The sequence below is a fragment of the Carassius gibelio genome, chromosome B12 (genome assembly GCF_023724105.1).
Source record: "Carassius gibelio isolate Cgi1373 ecotype wild population from Czech Republic chromosome B12, carGib1.2-hapl.c, whole genome shotgun sequence".
Taxonomy (NCBI): Eukaryota; Metazoa; Chordata; class Actinopteri; order Cypriniformes; family Cyprinidae; genus Carassius; species Carassius gibelio.
The window spans coordinates 5,294,232-5,309,060 of NC_068407.1; the positions used below are offsets into that span (position 1 = coordinate 5,294,232).

The window sequence follows — 14,829 nt, forward strand, 5'->3', positions numbered from 1 at the left end:
TAATCAGATATCACATGTATATACCTTATTTTCATAAAACACCTGTTGTTTTGCAAGATCATGCCAAACAGTATACTCCATGCTTTTAAATTTTTTCTCAGGCTCTGAGCAAGATCTCAGAGGGAGGATTCAGCAGTTTGTTAGTGCTGTATCAGGCAGTGCACTGGGCAGCTATATTCAGAAACTGTCAGAGGAAGAGAAAATTGAGCTGGGTCAGCGCTACTTGACTGATTATGTTCTTCTGTCATTTAAAATCCAATCTAAGGAAGAGCATGGGGTGAGATACATACTGTAGGTTTTATAAGTGACATTTGTTTTCACATTCTCATATTTCATGTTCCAATGTGGATGTCTCTGGCTGTGCTTGATTTTTCTTACAGGTCTTTCAATGTGCAGTGCTGGGGTGTGTGTTTGCTCTGCAGATGGAGATGTCAGTAACTTCTGAGCTCTCTCCATCGTGGATCCTTGCAGCAGCTCAAATCTACAGCCCACGCCTGGACACATTATCCCACGCCCTTCAGCTCAACCCTCAGATGGTCCACATCATCCAGCAAGAAAAATTAAAGAGAGAAAGACCTGATATGGTGAGAAGCAGGAGTGCAGTTTGAATTTCCAAGTGAATTCAGAATGAAGTATATTAATCTGTTCACCAGCAAAAAAAAATAATATTTAAACATGTGACTTTGATTCCAGTGCCTAGTTAAACTACTGTTTTGTAGCAAAATAATTACCAGTGAGTCAGAGACCAGTGTGTGTAACCAAACTACTAAATTAATACTAATGTAACCCCTCTCTCCCGGGTCCTCTCTGATGCTCCGAGCGGGGCTTGAACCCGGGTCTCCAGTATGGGAGGCGGACACACTAACAAGGAGGCGAAATGGCTACAGCCACTAGCGTCTGTCGCTAGTGCGTCTCTTGAGATCGGGGAGTGAGGTTACCTGCACAGCACTACTCGCTGGCCTCCGTTACACTAATCTTGTTGTTCTGTTTTATTACAGTGTGAGGACATTCTAGCTGTTGGTATCTGTGTTGAAGAAACAAAGCTCCTACCAGTAACATCAGTAACTGAATGCCAGACCTTCTTGCAAAGAGTTGAGCAACTTCAGCCGTGTTTAGAGAGAGTGCTTTGTCCTGCCTACAGCACCCTCTGCAGCCCTGGCTGTCTCAAACACCTGGACACTATAAAGTGAGAAGAATATTGCAGATTTAGAAAACAGTATAATTTGAAAACATGATTTCATGTTTAAAAAGATATCGTAACTTACTTCAAATCTTTTGTTTTCTTTCCAAAGGTTAGTGTGGCAGGGGATGTTGCTAGTGGCTGCTTTCATTGAAAAGGTGGTCGTCAGGATGAAAGTGGGAGATGACCGGATAAAAGCACTGACTCTGAAACACTGCAGTCACTTACATAAAGTGAGTCTAGAATCTGCTTTGTAGGAGACATTGGTATTCGGTTGTTAAGTGATGACGTAAGAAGCGCTGTTTCCGGGTCCAAGCCTCAACTCGCTTCACTTGAGAATACGACCTTAGCAGCCGTTTATGAGCACTGTTTATTCATATTAATAATTTAAGATAAACGCTTTTAAACTTACGGTATACACTACAGTCTCCATGCTCACAGCATCCCAAATACAAATATTTTTTATATATATTTGTTTTTTATTTATATTTTCATTGTCTGCCTATCTGGGACTTCGGTATGGAGTTAAATGTTAAGATTATAACATTTTCGCTAGTATTCTATCACATTGTGAGTTTATATTAGCCACTTTTGTTGTTTTCTCGTGGTAACTGATGGAGCGCTTGGACACGGAAGCGTTGCTATGTGACATCAGACTTCACAAGCGAATACTGAAGTCCCTTGAAGCCCCCCTCACCACAAAAGACCCTAGCACATATACTGCTTATATTTCCTCTCTCACAGCTAATGGAAGGGTTTCCTGATTTGAGGAGCAAAGACAATCTTCAGCAAGTCATCCGCATACTTAATGATTACCATGAGGAATCCATCTGCAGAGAACTGCGGTACCCTTGAATTGAGCTTTATTATATTTTATGATGTAACTGATTTCATTTAAAACCATGTGACAATAAATTCTTTCATTACTTATTTTCTGCATACTTTTTCTTCTCAGATATGGTGTGAGGTGCTCTGTCTGCCTGTCAGATCTGTCGGAGCCCACTGTGCTTCCTTGTGAGCATGTGTTTTGTCTGTCCTGTCTGAGGAAATCTTTAGAGAGGGAAGGAGCAAACTTCTGTCCCATGTGCAGGGAGCCACTGTCGAACAACTACCGGCCCACTGTCTCTACAGCTATAGAGTGAGTTTAATTTTAAAACAATCTTTGTTCTTGTTAATCTCAGATTCCTATTTAGACTGAATTTATTTTCTGACTGAGTTTCTGAACTTTTGTAGATTTATTGTGAACTGTCTTAATTTTTATCTGTTACAGTTTAGCTTTGAAGCAGCATAAAGAAATAAGAAAATGCTGTAACGCCTTTTTCCTGGAGCTGATTTCTCGTTTCTGTCTGACTGATGATCAAGAACCCTCAGATGACCTGGTGGAACTGCTTTTCTCTCTCCTCATTTTGGCACAAGGCGGGTGGATTTGCTTGAGGAATATTTCATTGCAAACTGTACACTTCAGTGCAATTACGATAAATAAGATCTGGAGCTTTCAAGCAAATTTAGAATTAGAATTTCATATCACTGGTTCATGCATCTTGCATTCTATATTCCAAGTCTTCTGAAATTATACAATAGCTTGGTATATGGTTCATTGAGTTTGTGAGTGAATCATTCAGTCTAATTATGTGAATCAAAACAACAAATTCATTCAAGATATATACAAAGAGGGATTAAGTCTATAATTAGCTTTTTTATGTTTATGTTTGATTGTCTCTATACATTACATTACAGGTGATATTTATAAGACCAGAGAGCTCACCCCATTCCTGGAGTGTGTCGACCAGAGCCCCATGGTGCGCTCTGTTCTGCCAAAACTTCTTTTGCAACACAGGTGCTCCAATACAGACAACTCATACACATTAACACACCCAGAAATATGCAGTCATATACATTCCACAGTCCACAGAGTTTTGTTTAAGGCCAGTTGGCACTACACTGACAGGCGCCGACTAATGGCTACAGACACTTTGTCTGGTCTTGTTGGACTGGTGCATTTGCCATTTGTTGTGGAAATGACGTGCTGTAGTCTGGTGTTTGTACATGCTGGTCAGTGTTTTTTTTTGCATTTACTCTCATCAAGAACATTTTGCAATAAGTGAATATCTTCAGCTTCAAACAGGTGAAGAAGCATATACAAAAGTATTTAGAAAATCTGGAGAACAAGCTTCTGGACAAGGAGGACAGAACTGAACTCTACCGGCTCTTTGTTAACTGTTTCCAGGTGTGTCATGATCAAGTATCCCAGGTTATCTTTGCATCATGTATTCACTTATTAATGGTGCTTGCTAAAGCCTGTGTTATACTTAACGCATTCCCAAGTCCGCTATGGACCGCTAGGTAGGTGTGTCGTAAAAATCGGAGATTGTGTGCAGAGGCTCTGAGCAGATGACAGCGTGCCTCTCATTTTTTTGTGACCGTGCGGACAAGCACACAAGCTGGTAGGCTTCAAAAGCACCATTGCACATGCGCAGGGTGTGTGAAGAAGCCCATTGCTACTCAAACCTGTAAAATCCATCCATTAAACAATATAAAGACAGCCAGATATGTTATCATTCTGGGAAATTGTCAGTTCACATTTTTGTTGCGGAGCGGACCATCAGCATATGTTTTCGGTAGTATAAATACAAGTAGACCATGTCCGCGCTGTCCGTGTATGCGTCTAGATTGTTCATGCGGAAAGTATAACACACGCTTAAAGGGATACTCCATTATTCACTTACCCCCATGTCGTTCCAAACACGTAAAAGCTTCATTCATCTTCGGAACTCAATTTAAGATTTTTTTGATGAAAACAGGGAGGCTTGAGACTGTCCCATAGACTGCCAAATAAATAACAGTGTCAAGGTCAAGGAAAGTATGAAAAGCATCCTCAGAAGAAACAGAAGAGCTTACACCATCTGCGTACTGCTGAGAATTTGCAAAATGGTGCTACTCTGATTTGAATTGTTGAATTAAGTTATTCTTCATTTACAAAAAGTATTCTCGTCGCTTCATAATGTTACGGTTGAATCACTGATGGTAGATGGACTATTCTGACGAAGCTTTTCAAACTTTCCTGGGCCTTGACACTGTAATTTATTTGGCAGTGATTAATTTGGTAAGTGATTAATGACAAAATGTTCATTTTGCAGTCGAGTAACCCTTTAAAGCAAGTTGAACTTTTTTACCATATTTTTCGGACTATAAGTCGCACCTGTGTATAATCATCAGTCCAAAAATACGTCATGAAGAGGAAAAAACATATATAAGTCGCACTGGACTATAAGTCGCATTTATTTAGAACCAAAAACCAAGAGAAAACATTACCGTCTACAGCCGCGAGAGGCACTCTATGTTCTCAGTGTAGACTACAGGAGCACCGAGCATCATAGAGCGCCCTCTGGCGGCTGTAGACGGTAATGTTTTCTATTGGTTAATTTCTCTTGGTTCATTTCTCTCGGTTCATGTCAAATACATTTTGAAAAATAAATTGCACCTGACTAAAAGTCGCAGAACCAGCCAAACTAAGAAAAAAAGTGCGACTTATAGTCCGGAAAGTACGGTATATGTAATACCACTTTACCGATTTTTTACCATGGACATGAATGATTCATCAGGTGTGATTATTTTTATGATGTTTGCCAACAAAATTGGTGAAAAATCCCATGGTCCCAACGCATATGGCAATACTTTTGTTTTGGACCATTAAGCAACTACCTGGCAACACCCTAGCGGCCATCCAAAGTATCTTAGCAAAAGCACCAAAAAAAAAAAAAACGTACAACCGTTAGTTGTATTGTGCTTTCAGTCCTTTATTTAAAATCTGCACGTTTGTTTCTAAAAGCAGATTTGTTATTTATCCAGGATTCTCTGTTTTGTTCTGGATTAAATGGAGATAATAGACATCTGAAGGAGAACACAATCTTCCTTAGCCGACTGGCTCGTAAACAGACACCTAGCAGACAGAATGACCCAGCAGAGTTTCTACTGTCTATGGGTCGCCTCAGAATGTGTCTGGACTCTGCTGCCAGGATCCTGTCCCAAGCTATCAGCAAAAGATCTGGTACGAAGGGCTTCTGATCTGACCAGTTCAAGTCAGTTAGGGTATACTGCAATACCTAAATGAATGACATGTCTTTGTGCGATAACATTTTAGTGTTTGGTGTCTTTCAGATCATTTTGAGGAAGTTGAGCTAAAACTTTTGGAGCAGGTGAAGGCTGTTTTTGAATACGGTAACAATGACTGGTATAGAGTTTACCTGCTTCGAGCACTCAACAGGCATGCTGGCATGGACTGTCTGCAAGCACTGATCAGCAGCACTGATTATGAATGGATCTTCCCTGCAGAGATACTACGGCTTCATGTATGGCCCTTCAAATGATGTTGTGTTAGGGTTGTAGGGTGTTTTTTAATATTGTAGAGATATATATTAAAATTGAGTTTGTTGGTTAAAAAAGTATTCTTTATTGAAAAATGCAGTTCTACTGCATGATAATTGGGCCACACTTTATTTTAGGGTCCAATTTTCACTATTAACTCACCATTAACTATGACTTTTGCCTCAATTAACTCCTTATTTGCTGCTTATTAATAGTTTATAAGGTAGTTGTTAAGTTTAGGGTATTGGGTAGGATTAGGGATGTCATGTGTTATATGTACTTTATAAGCACTAATAAACAGCCAATATGTTAATAATAGACATCCTAATAAGCAACTAGTTATTGGTGTGAATTGGAGCCTATACTAAAGTGTTACCGATAATTGTTTGTTTTCTCTTCTACAGAGGTTGATTCCTGCAGAGGTGGATCGTTTCTTGTGTTGTGGTCAGTCATACCGCACTCTTAGAGATGGAGTGGGAGAAGCAATGCAGGAAGGCACAGCAAATGGACTCACAGTAGCATTACGGGTCAGAGTCTACATCCGTATTAAATAAACAACACACACGGCAAACATTGTTTTGTGAGCTAACCTCTAATGGTTAATGATGTGATTTTATTTGACAGTATGATTAAGAACACATTTGACAGACTTTATAAATTTGTTGTTTTTAATGTAAATATATTTTAAAATCAACATATTCCTGTGATGGCAAAGCATAATTACTCCAGGCTTCATGGTCACATTTTCCTTCAAGAAATCGTTCTGATATGCTGATTTGGTGCTTTTATTGTTATCAATATTTTTATGGAAACCTTAGTACTGTTTTTCTATACTTTTTTGTGAATAGAAGGTCCAAAATAAAACCACATATATTTGAAATAGAAACGTTACTGTTACATTGGATTATCCAGAGCCTAAATAATATATATATATTTTTTTTTTTCAGGCAATGGGTGGTTCAGACCCAGTGAATAACGTCCTGCTGACTCTGGCTGTTTTCAGGCAAGTCACTTGTCGCTTCAAGTCACCTGAGAAAGCTATAGCTCCTCAAGCACAGGTAGGTGGTGGTTAGGTTATGTGATTTTATTAATCACTAGTGAGGATTCAGAATTCAATAAGAATCCATGTAGGACTAAATTTGTATTAAGTATTATTGAAGTTCATCAGAACTTCATGCAAACTGCTAAAGTTACTTGTTTGAGCATACATGCCCTTACTTTATCAGATTCAGAAAAATTAGGCAAAACACTGGCAGACCTAAACACCTACATTTTCCTCTTTGTCAACAGGATATCAGGTTCTTGGAAGAGGTTATTAGAGAGAACATGACAGAACATGCCAGACAGCTCTGCACTGCTCTCTTATCCAATAAGATTGGTGGTCCAGGATCACACCTAAGTCTCGGAGCAGATGTACCTGCTAAGCGTCGTCCTGTGCTGGAGCTCATGGTGCATGCGAGTGCTGTGTTTTTCAGTGGAAACAGGCTGCTGAGTCCCCTTTTTAATATTGCCTCTCAACCACAGAACATGACAGTAAGGGCTTTCCCATGAATAATTCATATTATTGAAGTGAGATTGAAATTATTTGCATTTGATTTTATGTGAAAACTCATTTTAAACATCACCATGTTTCTCTACTTTTTTCTTCAGGGAGCCTTCCTACCCACAATGCCTGAAGACAATACCAGTGAGGCCCGGCAGTGGCTCACTGGAGAGAAAAACCTGCAGATGTACTGTGAGTGTGTCTTGTGTATGAAGTGAAAATAAAAATATTTCTTTAAATGTTGGGCTGGGAACCGGTCTGACTAAGAACCGGTTCTGTTTTTTGAAAAGATCCGGAACCTAGAGCAATTTCTAAGTTTTGGTTCCAAAACATTTCTGGTGTGACACATGACCAAGTGCTGTGAGCAGCCTTGTGCTGGTGTTCTGATGATTCTGTGTTTCCCGGAAAGGATGTTACAAACTGAATAAGAGAAACGCAACCCTGTCTCTTTAATTACTGAGCACATTGTTTCCAATGAAGCGCATTCCACAGACACATTGGGCGGCATCGTGTCTTTGATTGCCAAACACATGTTTCCCACGACTGTATGCGGACTTGCGCCTTTGATAACTTTGCAGTGTGCACTTGTGCACTTAGTATACTTGCCACTAAGTAACATTATATTTGTTCAATTTTTTTAATAGCTGTTTAATGATTTTAATGGAATCGGAACTGGAACCTTTACGTGGAACCGGAACCTGAAAATTTCTAACGATTCCCAACCCTACTTAAATGCAACCTGTCTAATAGATTTTGTCTTTTCTTCCTGCTTTGCAGTGTGTTATAATGGTCATGCATGCTTTGTGGGAGAGGTGAGATGTATTTTCTTTCACTTTTATTTGAATGAACTGGTTCTGTTGTCTGGGAAATTAATAACAATTATTTAATTTTCTCCATTTTTTTTTAGTGTGGCAAACCAACGGCTTTGTCAAATTGTGCCACTTGTGGAGTCCTTATAGGAGGCGAGAATCATAAACCAGTTGAAGGCTTTATTCAAGCTCATGGAATCCCTGACATGACACGACCTGGACATATACTGGGACATGCTGAAAACCGGTCTGAAGCCCCGAACAGGAATCTCACTTTAGCACAGTCCTGTGTCCTCCGTCTCTGTCTGCACCTTGCCATGTTGCAAGGAGCCATTCACCACCGACAGGTAAAAGAGTTTGAAGGAACCCTGAAAGCTCACTTAATACCTGCTGATAAATGTTTAATGTTGCATGCCAACGCCCTTTGTCTACATAATGAAAACTACTGCAAATTAACTAGTTGGCCACTAGTATTAGAGAATAAAAACACTTTTTCTAAATCCTTTGGTTCTCCACAGGGAATCAGAAATATGATCCTTCCAAATGTGAATAATGTCTATGAGTTCCTCTGGCAACATCTTGAGAAGGACATGGAGGTTCTTGGGAAGACTTTAGATCGTAACTCTGATGACTCTGCCGTAATAATTCATCTTATCTTCAGCCAGTTTCTACAGACCACCTCAGGTATCTTTTAATCTTGACTATAGATAAACCTACTTATATAATAGTTACAAAGAAGAGCATAACGTGAGCAAAATTCATTGTTTTTTTGTGTATTTATTTTAGTATTATTTCTATACTTTGTGGTATTAATAAATATTTTTAATTTTATTATCTTTTATTTACAAATTCAATTTCATATATATCAGTGCTGTCAAATGATTAATCGCATCCAAAATAAAAAAATTTGTTTACATAATATGTGTGTGTACAGTGTTTATTTATTATGTATATATAAATACACACACATATATATTTAGAAATTTTGAATATATATATATTTATATTATTATATTTAATATAATATAATATGTGTTTGTGTGTGTGTGTATATGTGTGTGTGTGTGTATATATATATATATATATATATACATATATGTATATATATATATATATATATATATATATATATATATATATATATATATATATAATATTTTAATGTTGTATTATTTTAATTGTATTAATATTTGTAATATTTTAATATTGAATATTTATATTTTATTATATTTCAGCTTTTCAAGTTACAGAATTGTTATTTGTTATAATTAACATAGCAATAACATAGCAATAATACAGTGAACTAGAAACCCTGTTTGATATTTTCTTTCTTCAGGGGCCGAAATGGATCTATCAACACGCAAGTCCAGGGAGCAGTGGGAGACCACAGTCTGTAAAACTGCCATCAGTCCTGTTTTACAGGTCAGTCTTGGTACTGCTGAATATCAGGAATGTGTGAACCATTTGAAAAGAATGGGATACATTTAAACCATTTCTTTGAAAAACACAAATAACCTTAATAAACTAAATAAATAGAGTATAAATACCTACTTTAAAGGCATATATTTACGTCAGTCAACCTAGTCTCTGTTTTCAGGATTTGAACGGGATGTTGGGAAGAGCACAGGATCAGATTGCAGCCGATAATCAACTTTCCAAAAATCCCCTGATGAAGGTGCTGAGAGGAGACCCTCAAAAAATCCTTCATCTCCCCACTAACTGCCCCACCCACCACTCTTCCTTCTGGAGCCCCTCACCTGTCCTAACGGTGGAAAGCTTCTCACAGCAAATAATCCAGGGTCAAGCACCCCTGCTTACCCTTTTTATCAATAAGGTTAGTTCACTGAAGAAAAGAAAATAATAATCCAGGCCCTTGTGTCACCTTACGCAAGTCGCTCACACAGTTTCGTGTTATTTTTAAGCATGTTTCCAAATAATATTCCTGTGTGTTGGTGTGTATTTTGTTAGGTGCACTGCATTAGACAGCTGAATCATTTGCCGGCTCTTGCTGCTTTGTTGTCTGATCTTATGAAAGTGCTTCCTCCCGGCTCTGAGACTCAGACCAACACCATCGCTTCACTGCTGCAATGCATTCCTGCTGGTCTGTCATACTTATACTCACTAGAGGAGGGAGCTAGGTGCTTGATATATTGATGGATTTTTGCATTTAATATTACTGTACTCCATTTTGTGTTCGAAAACAGGCCATCAGAAGAAATTATTGTCAGAAAGAGTGGAGATCTTCATGAAGGTGTGGAACCAACTCAGAATGGAAATATCCAATAATGGTAAGCTGTAAGTGTTTTACACATGGAATTTGCAAGACGTAAAACTTGCAGTGCATTCAGTATTTATCATTATGTATTTCCTGTGAGTCAAACCCATGATAATTATTAAACTGGCCGTTATAAGATAATAAATTGACAATATTTAAAATTCTATACTATTTTGTTTAAAGCTGCAGTCCATAAATTTGGCTTTATGGACGACAGATTACAGTCTAATCTCTAATTGTTATACCATTCAAATTTCATATAAAGAAATTATTTTATGCCAAAATACAACTTCTTCTTCTTTAGAACTGGTTCTCTTTAAAGTACAAGTACTTTAGTACTTGTGTAATCCCACATGGGCTATCTGTAATTAGAGGCACATTTAAAACTGGAATATAATCTAATATCATTCACATGTGTTTCACAAACACATAAATCTTTCTGGATTACAATGCACCATTAAAATTAGTTTTTAAAATAAAAAATAGTTTTGAACACTGGCTGGTTATGTACTTGCTCAAAAATTGATTTCGAGTCATTTTTAACCAAGAAAAAGTTACTGCATCTTTAAATAAAAACCTCTTAAAACTTTTAAATGCAACAAGTGAGTCTAGGCATCATTGTAACATTATAAAGTACAATATGATATTGTTTCGTTATTTTAGCTTCTTTGGGTTTGGATCCTACACTTTATGAAAAAGAAATAACTAGAGAAAGCTCTGGGCAGTTTCTCTCCTTGAGTCGTCATGGGCCAGGGTCATGTCTCCACGCAATCATAGATCTCCTGTCTGAGACCCACAACAGTCTTGTGCGAGAAGCCAGGAAACTCTGTCACCAGGAAGACAGGTGTGTATTTCAGAAGGATTGTGCACACATCTGGTTTGTTCAAACTTTTGGACTTTTTAAGACTTGTAATGTTTTTGTTGCTCGTCTCTCATGCTCGCCAAGGTTGAATTTATTTTATCAAAAATACAGTAATATTGTGAAATATTATAACAATTTAAAATAGCTAATTTTCATTTTATTATATTTTATAATGTCGTTTTTTCCTGTGATGTCAGCTGAATTTTCAGCATCATTACTCTAGTCTTCAGTGTCACATGATACTTCGGATATCATTAACATTTTTATGTTTCTTATTAATGCATGTCATTTGCATTTCCTCTTACAGTGACTATAAAGTGCCACTGGCAGAGCTGTCTGAGAGCCAACTTGCCCTGTGTCACCCAGAAAAAGAGTTGCTTCCTCTGGTGTTAGCTAACTGCCATTACACACTAGAGAAGGGTCAGCAAACCGTGAGCTCGTATGATCATGAGGCTATTGAGAGAGAACTCAGCAGAAGATTTTTTGCAGGCAAACCACGCATTCAAACAGTGAGTCTACACATTTTAAAACTTTTTCATTCTAACGTTAATTATATGACCAGATTTATTGGTTGCTAAAAACTGAGAATTCCATGCAGGACACTGATAAATATCTGAGAAGACAACATCAGAATTTTATAGAAGTCCTCAATGAGGTCAGAGCCAAAATACCTCAGGTAATTTTCTTCAGTCTCTGTGCTTCGTTCAGTTTTCTAAAAACAGTAGGCCTCAGCAGAGTAATGCCTCTGGGTTAATGGTGACATACTGTAGAAATATAAGAATATATAATTATATAAATATACTATAATTATAAATATGTATTTGTTCAATAGTTAAGGAAGCTTATTTTTTTCCTATATGATTTACAGGAACCACTCAAGGCCTCTGTGCTCAGTTCCATGAGATCAATGCTACGTTCATTCACCGATGTGTGTGACGCGGTTTATGCTGTGGAGATTGGGCTTCGTTTCCTTGGTAAAACTGGTGGCCACCCACAAGATCTTCTTCTGTCCTATCTGACAGTTTCCTTGAAAATGGACCAACACATCTCAAGCACCGTAGCTGAGGTGAGACATGCGTTTAAAGTACTAACTCAAAGGAAATGTAACCAAGCAGGTATTTTGCCACGTCTATCAGCGTGTATAATCTATCTGCTCCTGTTATTTGATTCCACACATCTTGGTTTCAGGCTTTAAAAGAGAACCGGATTAGTCAGTGCACAGCCACCTGGCAGCTCCTTACCTGCTGGAAGAGTGAACAGATGATCAGGAAAGGACAGGTAATTTGACATTCAGCTTTTGTGACATCTAGTACTGAACTATACATCTAGTATCACATAATATTTTTCATGTAAGCTACAAAGTAATTACATTCCAATTTCTCATATTTGTTTTCTTCTGCTGTCCTTAGACAATAGGAAGCATGATTCAACATAAGTTTTGATCATAACAAAATTCTTTAAACAGCCCTCCAAATAATTTCTTAAGAATAAAATACACCAGCGTTGAGTAATTTATTTATTTTTTTATTCAGCAAGAATGCTTTAAATTTTTCAGTAAAAATATTTATAATGTTACAATATATATATATATATATTGTAGAATCTTTTGAACTTTCTATACATCTAAATACAAATAATAAACACTTTTAACTTCTGCATGGTAGTGTATGCATGAATAACTTAAGACAGATTACATTTTATCACTTTGCATTCATTGTACAGACAGCTGATTTCTAATTCCCTCCTTCTGCTCAGTTATTTAGCCTGTCACTAAACTGACCCCATTACTGCTAACCTCTACTGACCTCCTTTGATTGACCCTAAACAAAAGAGAGAGTGGACGTACAAGGGTTGTAAATCCAAGGGAAAGTGTTAGTCAGAGTGTGCCAAGTTTTAACAATAGAGTGTGTGCCATCAACAGTTTTAACCCAGACTTTTGTGAATAGCTGGACAATATTACTTAGTTAAACAATGCTTTGAGACATTTAAGCTTCATTCTGGAACATATTCATGATGTTTGAATCCTTATTGTACAGGTATATTACGATTTCTGTAATTTACTTTAAATCTTCCAATGCACAATTTTACAGGATCCATTCCATCGACTGTCTGAAGAGTTCAGAGATAAACTGACTTCAGTGGAAAGAAAGCAATTGAAGGTTTTCCTTGGGCTCACAGATACTGAGATTTTTTCTTTGGAGCTACATGAGATCCTTCAGCTTAAGACCAACAGCACTGTTGAAGAAGGCTTTGCGTCACACTGGGAGTAAGAATTTATCTTATTTTACACGTTTTCATATTATACTTCTGGACCCACCATTTGTGAGGTTTTGATGAGGTAAACTGGCCACAAAAGGCCAGTGAGCCTGAATATTTTTCACAGATGTGAGACATTTGTAAATATTATATGGGATACAGTGTGATGTGAGCCAGTTATTATTACAAAAGACTTTCAAACCTTCACAGGATGATTAGCTAAACAAAATGTATTTGTAATATTAAAACACAGAGTTATATGACAAACACTGTACAAAAACTTTCTGCAAAGTTCTAGAGAAAACTGTATAATAATGCATTTTAAAATTGAATTACTGAAACAAATAGGCTAACTTTAGAAAACTGGCTTTGTGATTTCTGAATGTTGTACAATTAAATGCCGTTGTTCAGGGTAATTATTCTCAAAATAAAAAGTCAGGAAATGTTCTAGCACCCAAAGCAAATGCTTCTAAAAAGATCCTTTAGTATTCACTGCCAAATATTGCAACACAAAGAGACATAAGTTTTTCCTCCGAACGGCCACTTTCAATCACAACAATGCAGACTTCCCAAACCTACTCATTCCCTGGAGACCTGTGGGCTTATAGACCCAAGAGAGGCACACTTTGACCCCTCCAGGCTCCCATCTGTCAAGTGTGCCCTGCTCTAGTCACCTACTGAGCAGGCAGCTGGTCGGAATGAAAAGGAATGCGTGTGCTGAGAACAATAGAATCCAATACTAACTGTTGATCCTAAACCACACCACTGAACACCCTTCCTCCTTTCTCTTTCTGTGATTCACAACATAGCATCAGGTCCACAATGGAATCCCATTTGGAGGAGAAGAACATCATATCTTTTCCTGGTTTAGATCATCTTCCAGAGGAAATCACTTTGGCTAAAGCAGCAGAAATCTGGAGGCTGGCGGTGGAGTTCAAACACTGAAAAGTTCTTCTGAAAGGGTCAAACCAAAATTAATGACAAATGTGAAAAGATCTGGACTGCTGTGATTTTTTTGGTCAGATGTTGCTTGCTTTGTCACGTCTGTTGTACAGGACAGATTTATGACTCATTCCTACACTCCAAGTCTTTCTTTTCAATATATTGTTAAACCAGTTTATTAAAATAATCTGTTTTTACTCTTTAGAACTTTGAATATGATTTTATACTGTTGAGCGCTTTGAATCAGGGAAAAATAATTCATTCAATTACTGTATTGCTGTAACCTTATGCTCCACGCTATTAATCAGGGCCAAATAAAGTTGTATTATTAATCAACAGTGCGTTTACAGAGTGATATTTTTTTTGTATTCACATATGAAAAAATGTGTTCTTTTTTTATTAATATATATATTAATATATAAATATTTCGTTGTATTTTATCAAACAAATTATAATAATGATATATATAAAATACAACGTTGAGTAAGTAAAATAACTTTTGCCATCTTTAATGTCTATATTTGTTCGTTAATTAGTTTGTCACCTTTAAAACACCCTCACACAAGAAGTCGTCTTAAATTATTATTAATCACAGAC

At 37.3% G+C, this 14,829-nt stretch overlaps 1 protein-coding gene across 1 annotated transcript in view; it reads left to right on the plus strand.

The window, feature by feature from the left end:
* Positions 1-14,570, plus strand: part of rnf213b (ring finger protein 213b) — a 31,744-nt gene extending 17,174 nt beyond the window's left edge. Inside the window, exons 34-62 of the mRNA XM_052570343.1 lie at positions 102-277; positions 381-584; positions 999-1,186; positions 1,293-1,413; positions 1,925-2,025; positions 2,136-2,318; positions 2,451-2,596; positions 2,918-3,017; positions 3,296-3,407; positions 5,030-5,228; positions 5,339-5,529; positions 5,950-6,072; positions 6,493-6,603; positions 6,836-7,078; positions 7,196-7,280; positions 7,866-7,900; positions 7,996-8,244; positions 8,416-8,581; positions 9,234-9,319; positions 9,495-9,731; positions 9,866-9,998; positions 10,102-10,185; positions 10,836-11,016; positions 11,342-11,543; positions 11,633-11,710; positions 11,903-12,100; positions 12,223-12,312; positions 13,125-13,300; positions 14,100-14,570. Of these exons, the coding sequence (XP_052426303.1) occupies positions 102-277; positions 381-584; positions 999-1,186; positions 1,293-1,413; positions 1,925-2,025; positions 2,136-2,318; positions 2,451-2,596; positions 2,918-3,017; positions 3,296-3,407; positions 5,030-5,228; positions 5,339-5,529; positions 5,950-6,072; positions 6,493-6,603; positions 6,836-7,078; positions 7,196-7,280; positions 7,866-7,900; positions 7,996-8,244; positions 8,416-8,581; positions 9,234-9,319; positions 9,495-9,731; positions 9,866-9,998; positions 10,102-10,185; positions 10,836-11,016; positions 11,342-11,543; positions 11,633-11,710; positions 11,903-12,100; positions 12,223-12,312; positions 13,125-13,300; positions 14,100-14,235 (4,334 nt within the window). The 3' untranslated portion in view covers positions 14,236-14,570. The remainder of the gene's footprint in view (positions 1-101; positions 278-380; positions 585-998; positions 1,187-1,292; positions 1,414-1,924; positions 2,026-2,135; positions 2,319-2,450; positions 2,597-2,917; positions 3,018-3,295; positions 3,408-5,029; positions 5,229-5,338; positions 5,530-5,949; positions 6,073-6,492; positions 6,604-6,835; positions 7,079-7,195; positions 7,281-7,865; positions 7,901-7,995; positions 8,245-8,415; positions 8,582-9,233; positions 9,320-9,494; positions 9,732-9,865; positions 9,999-10,101; positions 10,186-10,835; positions 11,017-11,341; positions 11,544-11,632; positions 11,711-11,902; positions 12,101-12,222; positions 12,313-13,124; positions 13,301-14,099) is intronic.
* Positions 14,571-14,829: the final 259 nt, after the last annotated feature.